The 20483-nt window shown below is 38.9% G+C and overlaps 2 protein-coding genes across 3 annotated transcripts; one reads left to right on the top strand and one right to left on the bottom strand.

Moving 5' to 3' along the window:
* Positions 1-59: 59 nt before the first annotated feature.
* On the top strand, positions 60-761 carry tomm6 (translocase of outer mitochondrial membrane 6 homolog (yeast)). Its single transcript, XM_079841907.1, has 3 exons — positions 60-252; positions 404-528; positions 611-761. The coding sequence occupies exons 1-2, from the start codon at positions 158-160 to the stop codon at positions 498-500; spliced, it is 192 nt and encodes a 63-aa protein (XP_079698033.1). The 5' UTR covers positions 60-157; the 3' UTR covers positions 501-528; positions 611-761.
* Positions 762-11903: 11142 nt separating this feature from the next.
* Positions 11904-20009, bottom strand: ddi2 (DNA-damage inducible protein 2). 2 transcript variants are annotated; one of them, XM_079841798.1, is made up of 10 exons: positions 19645-20009; positions 18964-19090; positions 18565-18876; positions 18344-18470; positions 18107-18234; positions 17756-17884; positions 17545-17648; positions 16966-17158; positions 14814-14865; positions 11904-14555 (listed from the first exon to the last, which is right to left on the bottom strand). In XM_079841798.1, exons 1-9 carry the CDS (start codon positions 19780-19782, stop codon positions 14855-14857), a joined length of 1269 nt encoding a protein of 422 aa, XP_079697924.1. In that variant the 5' UTR covers positions 19783-20009; the 3' UTR covers positions 11904-14555; positions 14814-14854. The 2 variants fall into 2 exon arrangements, with proteins under 2 accessions (XP_079697924.1, XP_079697923.1); XM_079841797.1 differs by lacking the exon at positions 14814-14865.
* Positions 20010-20483: the final 474 nt, after the last annotated feature.

Here is a 20483-nt window from a genome sequence, read left to right on the forward strand (position 1 = left end):
TACTTACATTGAAATAGCCCGTCTCTTCACACGGTTTGTCCCAGATGAGGATCCGTACTGCCATCCTGTTAACCTCGTGGTTTGCCGTAGAAATCTCAAGGTAACATCCAAGACCCTCTGCTTGCTCGGCTAATACCAATACGAATAGTAACATAAAATGAGCGGAAAGAAAGCCGAGGGGCAATCAGGTGGTGTCATGGGCTGGATAAGCTCAGCTTGCCATTTTGCATCGGACAGAAATGATTTTAGAAGGTTTGTTACTATTGTAAATTATCTACCAAAGCTTAAAACGACCCGAACAGTACTACTGCGTACACCTCATATACCCGAAGTGACGTTCAAATGTATCTTTTTAAATATTTTGACAGCATCTGTGATGATCCCCTTTGTTTCATTGTTACAGGAACCTCCTTGTAAACCTGGGTTTATTTGCAGCGGGTGTTTGGGTCGCAAGAAACCTCTCAGATTTCGACTTAATGTCTCCTCAGCCAATCACGTAGCTCCCGATCAACAAAAAGGGACTTGCAGGTGAAACAGCAAAAGCATTGTTCATCCCCACACTTCAGAAACAGATCAGAGAATTAACTCTTGTTTTCTCTTCTCAAAATAGGTGGTGCTGAAATGGGAGACATTTTCTACAGTGGGTCTTGTTGAACAAGCCCATTCGACTCTCAAGGGAATAAATCCCAGACATTCGAGGATTACAATAGTAGATTTCTTGTGTACTTTGGTGTTTTGTTGAAATAAAGCTCATGTTGAAACATTTGCCTAAAGCCTTTTATTTACGAATAAATATAAAATCTACATAATATTGGAACAATAGTCAAGAAAATGTAAACATCTGTTAGATTTTATATTTTACAAGCACTTCATACATATTTTGATTTCTTCAAGAACATCCTTTTGTGTAGCACTTCCACACTTGCAGTCCATTATTTTGAAGACAAAACTTTGATCCAGGTCTCTTTTTCTAACCTGAGGACACAAGTATTACGATTTTAGATATTACCTTACACAAGAACTGAGGCATTTTTCAAATCAAAATGTTCACTCAAAATAAACAATGCTCAAGATAATAAATACAGGGATTGGACAATGAAAAAAATACTGGCCAATATAGTGTGTTGGAGGTTTCACAACTATACATCTTCACTGATTTTACATTCAGCAATAAGAACAGACTCTGAAGGTTTAATTAGCGGAGCAATAGCACAGCTGTACATAAAATATTGCAATTCACAACATAATAGGGGACATATCAGGGCTCAAAAGCGGACAAATTGTTGTTGCGCGTCGCACTGGCTCATCTGACCTGGGGCCTATACCATGAAGCCGGTTTAGCTGGCTAGCCAGATATGTTTAAGCTTAGTTTGTGCTAATCCTGGGTTTTAGGTACCATTAAAGTGGTTTGGCTTTTAGCTGTGTTCATCTCCATAGTAACTTACGCTCCACGGCTAACCTGCTCCAGGGCAGGTTATGTTCTGGATAAGAGATCTCAAACTGAAATTGGACCAATCAGCTGTGAGCAAAGTGACACATCTATGATGCAATAAAGTCACTCCCCCTGTTTCTACTACATGTGACTACATGTGAGTTTAAATGTTCAATTATCTCTATATATCAACTAAACTAGCTTCAGAACTTTTACTTGCACTGACTAAGTAAGATTTTTCTTAAAGTTGTCCACTTTCATAGACAGCTCTTTTCTTATTCCTGTGTAAATTTGTTTAAATTCTTAATATTTTCAATCATGTAATATTCTGCAGAAGAGAGAAATCAATTTTGCTGCTTCTCTCGCAAGTAGATGTCAGTTTCACTGATCCACAGCCTGTGATTGGCTGTTCACTACTGATGTCACAGCTAAACTCCTAAACTCAGGATCAAAGCCTGAGTTGACAGAGAGAGCTGATGATCAGCATCATGGGACCAACAAAGCCTGAATAGACTGGTTTGGTTTTGTCAACTCAAAACTAATCCTGTAACCCTGAGTTTGTTAAACTACCATCATGGTACAGGCCCCAGGTGAGCAAGTCTTTATGGTGTATAGCTATGGTCTCCAGGGTAATGTCAGAGTACCACCACATAGGACGAACTACAGCCAAAAGGAGTAACCGTCAATGCAAGACGAAGCTGTCTGAAAGGGATGACCAGGTGCTAACCTAGATTGCATCCAAAAAAAACACCTCCCCAACTCATTGCAGAATTAAATGCGCACCTCGACTCATCCGTATCCACCAAAACTGTTCCGCCAGGAGCTCCACAGAGTCAGCATTCATGCCAATGCCAAATGTCGTTTCATTGGTGCCAACAGTGCAAATCTTGTGCTGTGGACAATGTGAAACATGTATTGAATCCACCTTCACCGTCTTTCCCACATCTGTGGGAGTTACGGTATGGAAAAGCCCCAAAGGAGGCTTAACACCCAGACTTTTGTGTGCCCAGAGTGAAGCACAAGGGTGGATCAGTGATGGTTTGAATAAAACCGGCTGGATAAAATTCTGTTGCATTATTTTGAATAAAATTCTGTTGCATTATTTTGCTGTTTACACTGTAAAGCTGCTTTGAAACAATCTGTATTGTTAAAAGCGCTATATAAATAAAGTTGACTTGACGGTTTGGGCTGCAATATCATGGCATTCCCTACTGTTCTTGATAGGCACGTCACTTCCAAGGACTACTGAACCAATCAGGACCGTGTGCACCTAATGTTTCAAACATTAGACCCTGAAGGGGGTGCCATGTATCAGCATTATGCACCAGTACACACAGCAAGATTTGTGACAGAATGGTTTGATGAACATGAAAGTAGTTGAACATATCCAATGGCCTGCACAGTCACCAGATCTAAATTTGAGCCGCTTTGTGTGTTTTTTGAAGAGCAAGTCAGAAAACATTTTCCTCCACTAGCATCACATAGATCTGGCCACTGTTCTGGAAGAGGAATGGCTCAAAATCCATCTGGCCACTGTGCAGGACTTCTGGTATGTCTGTCAGACGAATTGATGCTGTTTTGGCCGCAAAAGAAGACCCTACACCATAGAAATAAATGGTGGACTATAAACAAACATTTCAGTTTCATTGTCCAACACCTGTACTTGCACTACACAATATAATCCATTGCCAAGACAAGCAAGTTACCGTGTGCGTGCAGCCAATATGAGGGCGGTGGAAGACCTATTGTGGTTTTTAGTCAGATGGAGCAGGAGGGATTCAGGGGGTAGTTCCAAAGTTGTTGTTTTGAGTTCCTCTACACGCACATTATCAGGAAATTGTGCATGGTCCTGCACAACAAACCTGTGTCCACTGAGTGGAGTGTGAAATACACATCATTGGATACCAAAACTAGGGTATTGTAATTTAACAAAACAAACTAGAGGGTCAGTGAAATTAAAAACATTCCAGCAGATCATACCTTCTAACAGAGAGGAGCAAAAGATCATTGAAGAGATGCATGTACACATCTTTGCGAGAGACTACAGAGACTTTGTGATTGCCACCAACAATTAGTTGCTTCAAAGGTCCCTCTTGAATCAAATGACGCCCTCTGGTGACTAATGGAATGGACTGAGAGCAGAAAGAAAACTGGTTTAAAAATATGACAGCAGAAAAATAAGAAATTAATTAAGATTTTATACCTTGACATTTCCGAAGTCCACTAACTTGTCCAAACAAACAAGCAGCTCTGTCCTCTTCATTTGTTGGACACTTCTGTCACATTCCTCCACTATCTACACAATGAGATTTATTAAATTATAAATGTATTCATTTGTAAAGCTACAGATGAATTACATCTAATTATGGAAGCTGGTTTCTGCGAAAGAATAAAGAAAAGCCCCCCCCTGCAATTGCAAGAAAGAGCCGTTTACACAGAACTTGGATAAAAAGTAAAAAGCAACTTTCTAATTTGTTTTATTCTGTGGAGAAAACAAGCTTCCATATTGTATCTAACACTGATCAATAGGCAATTAATTAATATCCAAGACTTATAATAATGTATATACCGGTATATAGATATTATGAAAGCAAAGCATGACAGCCTACCTTACGTACAGCTTCAATGGCCTCCATCAAATTAGAGACATCAAGACAAACACCTTTAGCCCGCTTGAGGATGTTCTAAACCAAAACACAAACCATTCATGTTCACAAAAAGATGTTAACAGAATTTCTCTGAAGTGTGAACACAGCTCCCTGGCTTGTATAAAGGAATGCCAACCTCAAGTAGGAGTGTCAGCCGTGTGATCCTCTGAAAAGGAAGAATCAAGAAAGACTTGAGCGTCTGTCTCTGGCATTGTGGATCTTTCTCTAGTTTCTTCAGGATCAGCACAAATTTCCTGTTGCCTTGCCTGGTGAGGAGTGTAAAATTGTAATTAGAATGCAACTATACCAATGCTATAATATGAAATTGAATGAAGTGTTCAATATGGAAGAAACATCAAAATGGAACAAACAGCAGCTGAGTGATGATGGCCTCCTGGTACATCATGTTGGTGATATACGGCACATAGACTTGTTGGAAGTCTTGCTGGTGATTCAAAACAATATCACCAACCAGTGACATCACTACATTCTGCCTGAGATGGGACTCCAGGTCCCGCAGAACCCTAAATAAAAGTAATATTTAATTACAATTTTATATTGTAAGGTGGAAAATAATCAAAGATATTTGAAATAGAACAAAATCATCTGCTTTACTGGTAGCAACCATTGTCGTGACCAATATATTTGAAATTGACTCAATCCCCTTCCCCCTTAACCTCATCAGAAGGGCCAGTTGGAGTTTCTAAGGTAGGGCTGCTCGATTATGGAAAAAAACATAATCATGATTATTTTGGTCAATATTGAAATCACGATTATGTAACACGATTATTTCACATGACTTTGGGAATGTGTTGTATTTATTAAAAATACACCATTCAACAATTCAATTGAAATTGTAACATTTGTTGTACTTTTTGAACTATTAAAATAAATAATAACATATATTCAAATCAAAGTATAAAAGTATTCACGTAAAAATGATAACCACAAATAAATAAGATCAACAATATGGTTCGGCTAGATATGCTTTTCAGGTACGTCTAACATTAGTTTTCAGGTACAGAAATTTATCAAATGTAAAATAACATTGCATATTTGAGTGCATAAATTAAAGATGAATCCTATTAAACTTACAAAAGCTATTCAATCAAGAGCGGTGAGTGATGTCCTTGTCTTTTGTTGTTTGACATTAAAACGACAGCAGTAAAGGCTACTGCCTCTTTAATACCTAATGATCGGATATGTCGTCTTTATCGACTGTATAAAGTTCACTTAAGGCATATACAGACTATGTCTGCTAGGATACTCATCAAGATGGACATGTTGACATACGTTTTGTGTGAGTTTGTCCGTTCAAGAGCAAGACTTGAAAGAGAACTCGATATTTGCGCGCTGTGAGACGTGTGCGCGCTCTTGGATGAGCGCACAGATACATTTTCTCACAGCGCGCGCGGCTTCTCATTCGTGTCTTCTGGCACTAAACCCGGGTGATGACGGTGAAAACGACTGGTCATATTCTAACATATGGCAGCACTCGCATGCATTGAACAAAGTTTACAAAGAGAGAATTATTTGAAAAATATGAGGGGAAAAAATGACGTTTACACGGCATCCATGCTTTCGTCAGTTTTTGTTTCTTTATTAGATTGTCATAGGTCACTCTGTTTAATTTTCAAGTTGTTAAAGGGTAACTAAACCCTAAACCAACTTTTTTTAGTTAATGATCTGTAATACTGGGGCTTTATTAATGCTGTTCATTGATTCGAGTAAATGTTTTGACATTTGAGTATAAAGTGTTTTAATTCTATAAAATATGGTGTAAAACCGCCAAAGTGCTGCCCTCTTAAGGTTGAACGGTGGCTACTGCAGTTGAATTTTCCTATTGGACGTTGTGGTACATCGTGACGTAGGATGGTACCTCCAACGGCTCACTATCCGCGCCCCTGGCACGAGCTCACCACGCCCTCAGAAATGTTTCTGCCAATCACACGATGAGAACGGCTTCACTCCAGTATGAACTGTCATATTACATGAAGTAAACATTATGAATGAAACTCACTTGACACTTGCTTTAACATTGTTTGAAGAAAATACGGTTAAATAATGCAGTTGTCATTACACGTCAGGCTTTTCTTGCGATATTATTGCCGCCCGTCATGTGTACAGATAATGTTCATACATGAGACGCGCTTTCAAACCCTGACACGCAAGTGGTTGCCGCGGACGCAGATAGATTAGGTCAGTTCTCGCGCGGCTGCTTCACTAGCATCGTCGGCATCGGGAGTTAACGCAGTTTGAGCAGCGGCTCGCATTGATAAGGCTCCGGGTTTGTGTCTGTTACAGACAATCCACCCTCCTCCACTTCAGGTGAAGGTAGGAGAATGACCGCTCTGTTGCAAAGCTGGCGTCACTCCAGTCATTCTCCATCTTTGCGACTCGCGAGTCTGACAGCTGTCAATCAACCCGTCCCTGCGGGTCTCAGGTGCACGCCCTCCGCTCAGCCCCGCCCTCGGTTCATCCCCTCTGTCTCCGCCGGGCTCTGCCCACTTTTCCAGCATTTTTTGAAAATTGCCAGTGGGTGGAGTTAAGCTCTGAGCAGGGGTTTAGTTACCCTTTAAACAAATTCGTGGTGTTCCCTTGCGTTGCAGCCACTACCATGTAGCAAATCTTGCACGTAGCATGTTTCTGCTCGTCGTCTGATTCCTCGAAGCCAAACTGTTCCCAGGAGTTGGTTTCGCCTTTTTTGCTCACCAAACGCTGCTGTAACTGCCCTCCTTCTGCCATCTTTACTCGCGCCGAGTTTTTAAATTCCAGCGGATGATATGCACACGAGACTCACGATCTGAGAAAGTTTGTGGCTTCGGGAGGGGCGGATGAGCGCGTGCGCGTTTCATTCAGAACGCAAGACAAAATAAGAGTGTTCTTGCAAAACTGAACATGGCAAAATAATCGTTTTTTCTCGATTGTACTATTTTGGTGATCGTTGGGAGGCAAAATCGAAATTCGATTAATTGCACAGCCCTATTCTAAGGACAAAAGAATGGCTTGCTGGCCAAATGCTTTTCACACCTTTGGTACAGTAGGAGAAGTTTCGTCTGATTGGTTACTTTCAAACATCTCACAGTTTGGTCTGATTGGTCAGTTTTAAAAGTCATATTTGAGTTTAGTGACATCAGGGAAGAGGATAAAAGATCCGAACTGTAACTCTTCCTCTTTTGATTCTCGGTTTTCTCAAGAGAGAGCTGCTCTTTAGCTCTCTCTTTCTTCTTTTCTCTCGCTCTCGATCTCACAGGTAACATTCTAGGCAGAGGCCTACTGAGTATAATTAAGGGTTTAAGTTTGCATCTATTTGAAACTATTTTAAGTGTAACCATAATTAGAATTTGTGCTTCCTTTTAAAAGAGATTTCTGTCTATTATGTAATTGACATTTTATATTTACTTGATTGTTAAAGGGTTAGTTCACCCAAAAATGAAAATTCTGTCATTAATTACTTACCCTCATGTCGTTCGACACCCGTAAGACCTCCGTTCATCTTCGGAACAGAAATGAAAGGCCTCCATTGGCACAATGGCACGATTCACTCTCAAGACCCTTAAAAAGGTACTATACAGGTACTGTAACGTCGTTACAAAGTCCATCTCACTACAGTGGTTCTAAAATAACTTTAGAAATCGGCGAGAATAGTTTTTGTGCGCAAAAAACCCCTAAATAACGACTTACATAGTGATGACGATTTCAAAACAAGGCATCATGAAGCTTCGAAGCGTTATGAATCAGCGAGTCGAATCAGCGGTCTGAATCTGCAAATTTCAGCAGTTTGGCGGTTTGACACGCGATCCGAATCATGATTCGGCTCATTGATTCATAACGCGTCGAAGCTTCATGATGCCTTGTTTTGAAATCGTCATCACTATGCAAGTCGTTATTTAGGGGTTTTTTGCGCACAAAAACTATTCTCGCCGATTCATAGTTATTTTAGAACCACTGTAGTGAGATGGACTTTGTAACGACGTCTTTAGTACCTTTTAAGGGTCTTGAGAGTGAACGGTGCCATTGTGCCAATGGAGGCCTTTCAGAGCCATCAGATTTCAACTAAAATATCTTCATTTCTGATCCGAAGATGAACGGAGGTCTTTCGGGTGTCGAACGACATGAGGGTAAGTAATTAATGACAGAATTTTAATTTTTGGGTGAACTAACCCTTTAATAAATTGTTAAATTTTTGATCCTTTCTGAATTAATCTGTAATTATTAGCTATTTCCAATACGGAACGATATAATTGCAACAAAGGGTTCAAACGGAATGATTAAATGTATGAGTAATTATCAAATATAAATGACCAAATAACCAGTTGGCACTCTCTTCTAAATTCAACAACTATGATAAATGGAGTCAGATACAGAATATTATAATTAAATCCATCTTTCCAGCTGAAACACTGAACGCGCATGCGGCCTTCACCACGGTTCGCTACCGATCATTGGAGCGAATTCATGCGGTCTTACAATATACACACACACCAAAGCTGGATTTGATCAGACATGATTAAGAAAGGTGTGACATTTTTCCAATTTTAAAATGTAATTTACACTGCACCCTATGAGGACAAAGCTGAATTGTATCAGGTATTATATTAGAAATATTACTACAATGGTTTTAATATAATTTGTATAATCTGTGATTGAAAACAGTTGTGCTGCCTAATATTTTTGTGAAAGCAGTTTACGTTTTTGATTTTAGGATTCTTCAATGAATAGAAAGTTCAAAAACAAATTATTTGAAATAGAAATCTTTTGTAACATAAAATGTATGTAATGAAATTTTAAACCAATTTAATATAGCCTTGCTGAATAAAAGTAGTAATAAAAAAAAAAAACACATTTTAAATAGTAGTGCATGCAATCATTAGATTTATAAATATTGTTCACAAAACATTTGTAATTTTTTTTATATCATTAGACAGACGTTTATATTTGATTTCAGTGATCAGTGAAAGCAGCATAATGCATCTTTCATTCATTAAATTGTGTTGTATTTATTCTTACCGTTCACTGACTCTGCAGACGTCCTTTAGGTTGGAGAACAGAACATGATGCTGCACACGGGAGAGGATCTGTTTGATTTCTGAGGAGCACTGAAACACATTCAGTGCTACTACCAGACTCTTCTGATACGAGGCCTCTGACACAATCAGCTCAAACATGGCCTAGCCAGAAATCACAAAAACAGAGGGACGAGTAGCGTTACTTCACAATAGACATCAGACCACAGTCACATTTTGCAAGCATTCATCAGTCTTGTACGGATCCTGCAATATAGACCTCCTGAAGCTGGATCTCCTGCGCACTGAGGGACCTCAGCAGACACTTTACTTGCGGTAACTCCTGCCATAGAGCATATGGCTTAGCCTGTAGTCCTGGTGGGCTCAACACAGAGCTTGGGCTTAAAGGAGGAGGAGTTCTCAGACCAGAAAGATACATAGTTGTCACCAATTCTGAAAGTCCCGTCTTCTGTGCTCGGTGTAAATCCTTCTTCACAGAGTTCATCCAATACTCCTGATATAAAGGGACCGCTAGGAAAACAATATTGAAGCAGATAAAAGCAATATTTGTTGTTACTATATATTTGGTAAATAAATTATTTTATTGTGTAATGAATACATATTTAACGTCATTAGCATTTTTTTACAGGACCCCAACCATCTATTCCCACCCACTCCAGAAAAATCTTAAAACTTAAGCAAATTATTATTATTTTTTGTCTTTGGATGTTTGAATGAAATGTGACCCAGCTACGGAATCTGGTTGACAGTCTTTGGAAGATTCATCTGTAAACTTACAACTGTTGATGTACTCGGATTCAAACGTGGCAACGTACGTTTCCTCTAGTTGTGCATTGACTTCAGTTGCATCTGCCCTGAAACAAGAAAATTGCTTAACTGCTTTGTTTCTGTGCAAAGGCTGATGCACAGACAAAAATGTGTGTCTGAATTATTGTTTTGTGTATCAATGTTACCTTTTCACCTCATTCTCCTCAGATGATTTCAGACTGGAGCTCTCTGAAGAGAAGAGGGATGAAATGGGCAGAGAAAACGCCATAAAGTTCCATAACTGTGAGTTTGCAACAGATCTAAGAGCTTCAGCCAACCCTTCAGATGCACTAAGAAAAAGAGGTCAAAATTAAAACACCATCCTGGCACCATCTAAAGCTTTCTAAAAAAAAACATTATTGTGAGGTAGGATAAATAGAAAATAAAACAACAGGTTAGGATAGGAATAGTTATAATAATAGGCCACGTTAGAATAACAAACGATTTTAATATTTATTATTTATTTTCATTATACATACTAGTAAAGTCCTTCACAGTCCTCCACATTTGTTCTAGGGGTGTGTTCATCCAGCCCGGGACGAGCATCTAGTGCTTCTGTTACACCATCTCTGCCGGCACAGATTCTCTCATCCTCCATGACATGAGCCATATAGCCTAGGGTTAATCTATCGAGTTTATGAGTAGGGTTAAATTTGAATTTAAAATTGTAATGATCACAGGGAAAAAAACAGCTCTTTTACACGCAGTTACTCATCCGACGCTGGAGTACTTTCCAAACCACTGGATTAAGATCTGTGAGTCTAATTGACTCGGAAGAGCTTCCTCACCTGTCCAATTTCGCACAACCAATTTTGCTGCTTTTGATTGGGCGATGGGCGTTGCTTTGGCGAATAAGATTACTTTATTATTGGCTGAACCTAAAGAAACAATAAAGAAAATAGAATGCCATGTCTCAGTGTCATATCTTTTTTATGAAATAGTGGGAACAAGATTTTCATTATCATCACAATACAGTAATAAAAACATGACAGTGGATATAAATAAAAACTTAATGTTCCTAAAATATGCTTTATTTTCTTAATAAAATAATTCATATTAATATAAAATGTTATTAATTTAAGCAGTAATCTATATTATGGTTTAGGGTCGGTCAAATTTATGAGAGAATCACCCTATTATTGTAAAAGATGAAGGACGCATTGTATTAAATGTAAGCAATTTAAAACTCCCTTCGTCGGAGTCGAGTGGTCCAAGACTCTAGGACTATTTTCACACTTGAACCACGAATACACAAACAAAATTTATTGGATTCGAGGAGTTTTGTGGTTGAAATTTAAAAAAAAAGTATCAAATCCTTCCCTCACGGGTCAATTTGACCCCCTTAGGAATGAATGGAATGCGAGGAATGCTTCAGTATAGAAAAACCTAAAAATGCTAAAGATTTACCAAAAAAACGTGTATCTGAATGATCTGAACGCATACTGACGTGAAATGACTCTAGGACCCAGAAAATGACTCTAGGACCCAGCGGAAGAGCTAATTTGCTCCATATAGATCTATAAGCCCATCTCGTGGCAAGAGATATTCAATTTTTTTCCACAAGAGGTCGGCAAAGACACCCAATGTAAGACATTTTGAGCTAAATTAAAAGGGTTAAGCATGAACATTTTATTTTGAATTTAAGTTGAAAGAATGTGAGGAATGTGCTTAAATGTAGCTACTATTTATTTATACAATATAGTAAATAAGTGAATATAGTGATAAATGAAATAAGCTTCCTGGACAAAACATTTTTAAGATTTAAATCAAATTGAACACTTTGACCCACAAGGGAAGGATTTGTTACAAAGTGCAAGGGAATGATGAGGGTTAAGATGACTCAAGTAGGCATTTTAGCATCAACTAATAAATCTGTCAAAATTAATCTAATAATTGATATGAAGTATTATGCTTAGGCCCCATTTTTTACACTCCAGTCAAATAATTATTACACTTAAATCCTACGAAAAAGCACTTCACACTTGAAATATAAGAATCACTTTTTCCTTTTATTTGGTTTTTAAACTGTATACAAGATGAAACTCAAATAAAATGAACACAACTGATATATGACCCAGAGATTACAAAAATGACAAGAGGGTAGACATGACAAAACATCACAGACAGCTGGAAAGGGCACATCAGGACTTTACACCAAAACCAAATGTTTAGACAAGGGACAACAAATAAGAGAATAAAACAGACATCCCAACAAAATGTAGTGGTAGCTGCCCTGAGGGCATATGGGGGGTGGACTCTTCCTGTGGATTACTTTGTCAGCACCAACTTTTTCCTGTCAATTTCGTTTGAATGAAAACACAATATAAAACACTACCACAACATCATGAATGTGATAAAAAGAAATACTAGTGATAATAGACTGACAATATCGTTTAAGGATGGACTAAGAACATAAAGGTTATGGTATTGTCTACTTTTTAATTTCCAAAGGCAATCTATTGAAAACATGTCAAGTTATACAGGATTGGCAACTATCAAATAAAATGGTAATTAAAGAGGAAAAAAATAATCACCTCAGCGTGAACATTACTGCCAATTTAAATTTGGAAAAGGACTCTGAATTTGACACTTTCCCTGTTTACTATCTGCTCCGATCACATTTAAACAAAATAAATTTAGTAAGATGCTACAGAAGATTCTGTGTAAGGTCAGTAAACATCAGGCACATAAATCAATTTTGAGATCTTAAACCATGCAGTTGTTGGAAGATAGGAAACAGGTCTATTTCTGCCACATTCATTTCATTACAGAGTCCTACTACCAGAAGTAAACTATTCATATTCCTGTAAATTGTCTGTCAGTTTATCAACTTTATTCAAACCAAACCAATAAAATCAACAATCCATTATGAACTATTGAGGCAACATGCAAAACTTTTAAAAAGACTGCACAGACATTACCATTCTGTTGAAAGGGAAATATGGCCAGCTTCTCACGTATCTATTTTTAAACATGTATGTTGGCAAAGTAGAGAGCCAGAATAAGACCATCAAGTACAAAACAATGAGGACTGCTAAAGGAAAACCACAGGATGAAAAAGGCTCATATGTTAACTGACGCCACCCCTACAAAGTTGATTTGGAGTCTAAGAGGGCACAGTGATCTTTCTTGCCAGCAGCACCAATAAGGCAAGCTCCACACTGCCTTGAGCCTGTTCCAGTGCCTCAGCAGCCTCACGAGCGGAGAACCCTGACGACTGGATCCTCTGAATGTGCTCTAATGGAAATTGTCCCATCGAGGGCTGTGGCGCAAGTTGGTTGGAGTCTCTGAAGAAAAGAGGATCCGCCACAGTGGCTTGAGTTTGAGATGGCCCTTGGCTGGAATCGGTTGATAAGCCAGCTGAAACAGAAGGGGGGCGCTGCTGAGACAGGTCAGCTGAGATGTCAATGCCTGAGGTGTTTACGTCTGCAATGTCCAGCACTTGCTGACCCTCAGGGAGCTCAAGATCTCCCTGGGAAGTAGCAGTAACCAGCCCAGAACCTTCCTCAACAACAAGGGCATAATTTCTTTCAGCTGCATAAGGGTGCTGAATTGTTTGTTCCACTGTGGGATCTACCAGAGTAGAAGGTTGGTTCTCTGTAAATCTTGGATTGCTCAGTACATCTGGAGTATCGTTCACTGATTGAGAAGTAAATTCAGCTTTGGCAACACTTCCATCCTTGTCAATTGGTGTGGCAGTATTAGAGGACGTGTCAATTGTTGGGTTCAGAGTAGATTGGTTTCTTGTAGCATGACCCAGGTCCACCTCATCAACATCTTGTCTTGATGTTGTAGCATTAGGGTCCAAAGGAGGAATCATTCCAGAACCCGTTGGCCAACTGCTGGACATCAGAAGTTTATGGAGCTCCTTAAGGGCTTGAGCCAAGGAAGGGATGTTATCTACCTCCGGCTGGTCTCTTTCACAGGGTATAACACTCTTTTCAGAGTCTGAATGGACAGAAGAAGTGACTGGCTCAGCAGGACAGGGTTCACAGCTCAAATCTGGAACATGCATGCATTGTGGTTGAGCCCCTGAAACATCTTCCATCACACTACCATGGTCTCTCTGCAACTGATCAGGAAAGTCACGGCCAGTTTCTGGTTTTGCATTGGAAGAAAACTCCATGTCCACTTCCTGATCCAGTGTTTGAGTCTGAGAGCCTGGGTTAAAAAGAGAGGGAGATTCTGCTGCTACAGTCCCAGAGGAAGTGCTATTCTTCCCCAAAACCGTGTCCATCGGACTGCCGGAATCTCCTGAAACTATGTCACCTGTCACTTCATTGTCCTTGGGCACAGTACTAGAGAATGGTTCCTGAGAGGGAAGAGTGCTTGGGATGGGAGCATCTGCATCCGTCTGTAAGCAAGATGATGTTGAATCGGCCAGTCCTTGGGACTGAGATCTGAAGGTGTCATCAGAGGGATCTGGAGAGGGTTCACCAACTTTCAATGGCTGAAGTGGAGAGGATTCAATCGATGTGGGAATTTCAATTGGGGACACTCCCTGGTTAACAGAAGCTGGGGCAGACTTAGAACGATCTAGGGTAAGACTGTGGGGATGACTTGAGGCGGATGATGTTGTGGGTTGGTTGAGAGGTTTAAATGGCAGGGATTGTGGTGAGGTAGTTTTTCCATCTTCAGTATCTGAGAGAGAGAAACACTAACTAATGAATTTGAAAGTCTACATTAAAATAGGTGATCTAAAACCGTGCAAAATCAGCAAAAACTGCAAACCATGCAAAATAGTTAGCATCATAGACAGGCAAAGTTGAACTCATTTCAAGATATTACTCACAAAATGGAGGCCGTTCCTGTGCGCACCAATGTACATCTTGTGTTTAATATTTACTCGGTCAAATATTGTATTAGGCTAATGAAATGTTCCCTTTGAGAATGTAGTACCTGGTAGGTAGAGCCCTCTCCAGCTGTCTGTCCATATGACATCAGTTCTGTCCTGCTCATAGTTAGGGCACACAAACGCCACACATTTCATGCAATAAGAGGCAAAAAATTAGCAAAAACACATCCAGAGAAAAAGAGAGAAAAAGGCATGCTCCTATCAATCACATTAGCTACACAAGGTGGTGTTCTTGATCTGTATGAATATGTACACTATTTGCAGTTATAACATTTTTTAACACTATCTAGAAAACCTCAAGGATTTAGTGACAATGTTAAAACTAAAGGAGGCCATGTCCTAACATATTTTAACTTATGTTCCCTCAGTTTTATAAGTGTTAACTGACAGGCGTGTGCAAGCATACACTAGAGCTTAGATCGGGCTCAAAAAAATCAAGCCCGACCTTACCTGAGCCCGTTGTGTCCGAGCCCGGCCGGACACATTAACTGTAGTTATGAGCCCGAGCCCGATTTAAACCCGACCATTTTTTAATACGTGGGCATTCTGACAAGAACGAGCCTGTAATGAGCGAAGCGGAGCGGTGTGATGCTCAGCTCAATAATCTATGCCAGTGCGCTCCCCTCATGAACACTCACCGGTAAAATTACGTTCACTCAAATCCTGCTCAGACATGACATTTATCTGTACTGTAGCCTACTATACTTTTTTTAGCCATTAAACAATGTATTTTTTTCATATTTATGTTTAAATATTATAATGTTTTTAAATTTCATCTGACAATGAAAAGTACTAAGATGCGAGTGGGTTAGAAATGATTTTGGTGGTTATTATATTTTGTTTAATATTAAGTTTTGTTTTGTAGAAAGCCTTTCTATATAGTGAATTTCGTTTTGTATAAATTGTATCTTAATTTGAATCAAGGTTTCGTCAGCCAATTGCCTGGATTTAATAAATAATAAGCAAATATATAGACTATAGTAATACCATGATCGTGACATGAAGGCGCCGGGAACTGGAGCGCGTCTCAAATAAACCGAAACTCTGCAGGCTACTTGCCTCACAGACATGAGAAATATGTGTATAGAAAGCTTGAAATGTCCAAACGAAAAAATTCTAAACGAAAAGAAATAGGCTATAGTTAAGGAAAGCACAGTGTTCACTCGCGTCTCAGAGCGGTTCTGCATGCTCCATCACTGCATGTGCTGTGAGTTTAACACGCATTTTTAGACTAATCCTGACTTGTGCAATTTTGTACACATTTGTTTCTCAGTTGTAGTATTAGTTCTTACTTTGCTAAATATATATTATTTCTGATTATGGCATAGCTTTCTGCCCACCCAATTAGGCTAATAAAGTAAGTCATATTTCCCGGAATCTATATTTCCCGGAATAGATATTTCCATTTCAAGGAATCGAAGAATCTAAACTCTAGCATACACTATCATTATAATACTGAATTATTAAATACTGAAGTCAATATGATTTATTTTATGTTTTTGAAAGCAGTCTCTTAAACTGAATTGATTTGATGAAAAATACAGTAAAGATAGAAATGTTGTGAAATATTACTATTTAAAAAAAAAAAACGAAAAACTTCCAGTCTCACATGATCCTTAAGAAATCGTTCTAAAATGCTGATTTGATGATCAAGAAACATTTTTAATATCATCAATGTTAAAAACAGTTTAGTGCTGCTTAATATTTTTGTTGAAACTTTTTTCAGAATTCTTAGATGAATAGAAAGCTCAACAGCTGAAAAAAATATTTTGTAACAATTCAAATGTCACTTTCGATTAATTGTCCTTGCTCAATCAAGTATTGATTTATTTAAAAACATGTACACCACCTTGTGAACTGGGTGAGTGGTTTGTACCGCAAACAAACTATACAAAATTTTTTCTGTTTTATTCTTCTAAACAAGGAAATCCCTTATAATTCTACAATAAACCACTGATGAGTTTTCATTCCTTGTGTTAAAATCTAATGCTGCCTTCGTGTGCTATTGGAATTATCGCAAAAATTGATTCCATGATTCCTGTTCTTTCCGACAACAATGCACTTGAATGCGACAAGCAAGTAATCATGACTTGAGAATTAGGACATTTCTGATAGCACATGAAGGCAGCATAAGTCTAGCTTTTATTCCAACCCATTAGCCATGCAATCTCTTGGTCTACATATCATGCATCTCACCGCTGTCCTGCACAGATCTTTGTATTGCCTCTGCCAGTTCTCGATCTGCAATCTCCTCAGGCCGGGTATCCTCTCGTCCCTCTGGTCCATATGCCAGCCGGGCACACTCGGGCAGCTCTGCCTCAGGTAGAAAACGTGTCTCTGTACCCGTCGTGCCAATCAGGAGAACATTTTTCTTCAGGTCTATGGAACACTGAATGAGAGCAAATTAAGTTATGATAAGAGAACTGCGGTAAGTAGAAGAAAACCGTCTGCAAGCTCAAGTAATGAGGGTAATCTACTCTAGAACAAAAATATTGTGTTACATAAAATTAAATATAATATTAATATCATTGTTTACAATATTATATCTTGCCATTCAAGTGAGATATAAAATATTTTCCTGAGTACACAGACTGACAATAGCATACAGACAAAGTAACCTCACTTGCTAAACTCTGTGTCTAGGGAATATGTGAAAATGTCTGCATCCTCAAGTTAGTTTCATTCCATTAAAGCAACATTAATGTCAAGTTGTACAGATTCCATTACGGGAAATAGATGACTTTATTGGCTATGAACCAAAGTTCCCAAGCAGACCTGGTGTCTCTTCAGCATGTCAAGGCCTAGCAGCATATCCATGGGCTGATCCTCCAAAAGTGAGAAAGAGCAAGGCAGGAAATCTCCTTCTATCTGCACCTGGGCTGGGTGTAAAATATATATTTAGTATATTATGAATAGATTTAAGAAAAAAGTGTTGGAGGATATGCATATTAAATATTAAAGGAGTAGGTCTAAATAAAGGCCATACCCAAATGAACTCGCCCAATAATTTTCTGGGTGCCAACCCCTTTGGCAATGCCTGCCCAGCGTCTGTCCACTAGACGCATGATATTACATCGCTCTGCACACGCTTGGCTCATAATCGTCATCTGAGCTCCTAAAGAAGAATTATAAAACATTGGTACATAATATGAAGAAACCTCAAGTATTAAAAGGATTCTCAAGTATATTAAGGAAGCTTATGACTAAAAATATGATGCTAATTTGAGTGAAAACTATTTAGGTTGATGATGTTTAGTAAGACATTACTTTAAACGATATACAACAATGCACTCGACAATATACTATTGAGAAGACATCTTAAAATATGATTGACTACCTGAGTCAACAAAGGCCTTTACTGGGTGTCCATTGACTTTGCAGTTGATGTATAGCATGACCACCTGGCCAAAACTCTCGGGTGCTTCTTCCATAGCAATGGTCATATTCTCCTCAATGTTGTGCTGCCTGAATATTAAAAATAATGTCATGCATTCTATCGTTTTCTCTGTTTTATGATCCATGTGCCACAGACCATGTTTTTGCTGTACATATAATCTCACCCCTTATTTGTTACCTGATTTCTTCCTCAATCTTGGCCTGAGCTTCCAAGTCAAAAGGATCTGCAGTCAGCAGTTTGATTCTCTCCTGCTCTCTCCGCGCTCGGTCCTGCTGCTGCTCCAATAGCACCTTGGTGAAGCGCTCTAAAAATGTAAATCAAAATTATTGTCAAAATTATTGTCAAAAACATTCAATCATCCACATAGATACATTTATGCCCCATCATCTGTATTTTACCAAGGTCTCCACTAAGTAGAGCCTCAGCGAGTGGAGGATTTCGCTCTTTCAGCAACGAAAGCTCATGTGGATTTGCCAGCAACATGTCACGTAGCAAGGCGGGGTTGTCCAATCCCTGAGGAGAAAGGGCTGGGGCTGGACCAGGGGCTGGGCCTGGGCCTGTGCCTGGGCCAGACCCAGCGCCAGATCCAGGAGTGGTGGCTTGGGGCGGCCGTGATTGGGTGGCACTTGGGCGCTGGGCTTGGCGCTGTCTGTTTTGCCCCGAGGACGTCCCAGGAACAGCAATCGAACTGAAATCGATGCGAGGCAGACCTAAGACATTAAGATTCATTATGATTAATGCATTATAAGCGCCCATTATTAAGACATTTTAAAACAGATCTAGTAATACTGGTTTACCTGGAACTGTGGGTTGTTGCCCTAGTAACCTCTCTGCTTGTCTTAACACTACCACATCTCCATCCTTCAGCCCATAGCTCCCCAGGGCTCGGGTGGGATCTTGTAAAGGCTGCTCTGCGTATGAAATCTGCAAAGGTTGCATTATTTTATTCAATATGTGAAAACCTCATTTTGTCAATAGACCTATAAAATCACTTTTGCATTTGTAAAAATATCTTAACTAACAACTCATAGAAATAAATGCTTTAGTTACTAAAGTTGTTCGTTAAATGAACAGCTTACAGTTTCAGTTCGTGCACCAGTTAATGGGCTAACAGGCAACGTTTCTCTTTCGATTTCCAAATCGAAAGATTCATCTGATGCCTCATGCCTCAACGTACATGTCAAATACAAACTCATTCGTGTCATGTTTTTTAATACAATTCAGTGTAGTATGGTGTCCTGGCAGTGTTCATCTTTATCAACCAAATTACGTTTCATTGAAATAGTTTAGCGTTGGTATATGCTCGTCATTAGGGCATCTATGACCTGTTAATCTTTCCAGATTTTGGGGTTTTCTGGAAGTGTTGACATATGCTCAGTATGCTATTAATAGCATGAACCTATGGCACTAATTTGTTTAGTCAGGTCGCTTAGCATACTGGCTAACTAACTGTTGCAACACTTTTGGAAGATGTTTACCTGAATCTCCCCGGCTGGTATTCCTGATTCTAGTTCGCAAAGAGCCAAAAAATCCCTGAGTTCAAGCTCCGGGGACACTTCCAGGGCGAAAGTGGTTTCCGAGTGGTCTCTCGGTGCACAAAACACGGTGAGCAGCATTGCGCTCGGGGTCGAACCCGGTTCCTGCTTCTCTCTTGCTGTCAGAAACTGACGTTATTTCGAAGTTTTGTTACAGGAAATGTGACCACGTATGTCCTGTTAAAACGTTGTGTAAAATCTGGTTATGAAAAAGTTAAGCCTGTGGAGAAACATCTGAACAAGCAAACACAATTCGCTAATAAAGAATTCGTTCACTTCCTTTCCACAACGCTCTAGCCCACTGCCGTAAACCGATTACGTGTGTCGTAGCTTACTGAGACAGGAAGTCAGAAACAACATTCATAAAACAAAAGCGATCAATTTTAATATGATACATTTATTAAATATTGAAATGAAGGGATACATAAATAAATCATTTTATCAAATTAAATAAATTAATAACGTTAATTAAAGTGAATAACTGAATATAAGTAACTGAAGTAAAAATAAACTAAATGCTGGGCAATCAAGGGCATCCAAAATAAAAGTTTGTGTTTCCATAATATATGTGTGTGTACTGTGTATAATTATTAGGTATATATACTTAAATATATACTCCTTCATGTATATATTTAAGATATATTTGCATACTGTATATATTTATATAATTTATCTTATACGTAAATATTTTATATATAAATATAGCATATTCTTCTTAAATATATACATTCATGTGTGTATTTATATATCATAATAATTATACACAGTACACACACATATAT

Source organism: Gobio gobio, assembly GCF_949357685.1.
Source record: "Gobio gobio genome assembly, chromosome: 17".
Taxonomy (NCBI): Eukaryota; Metazoa; Chordata; class Actinopteri; order Cypriniformes; family Gobionidae; genus Gobio; species Gobio gobio.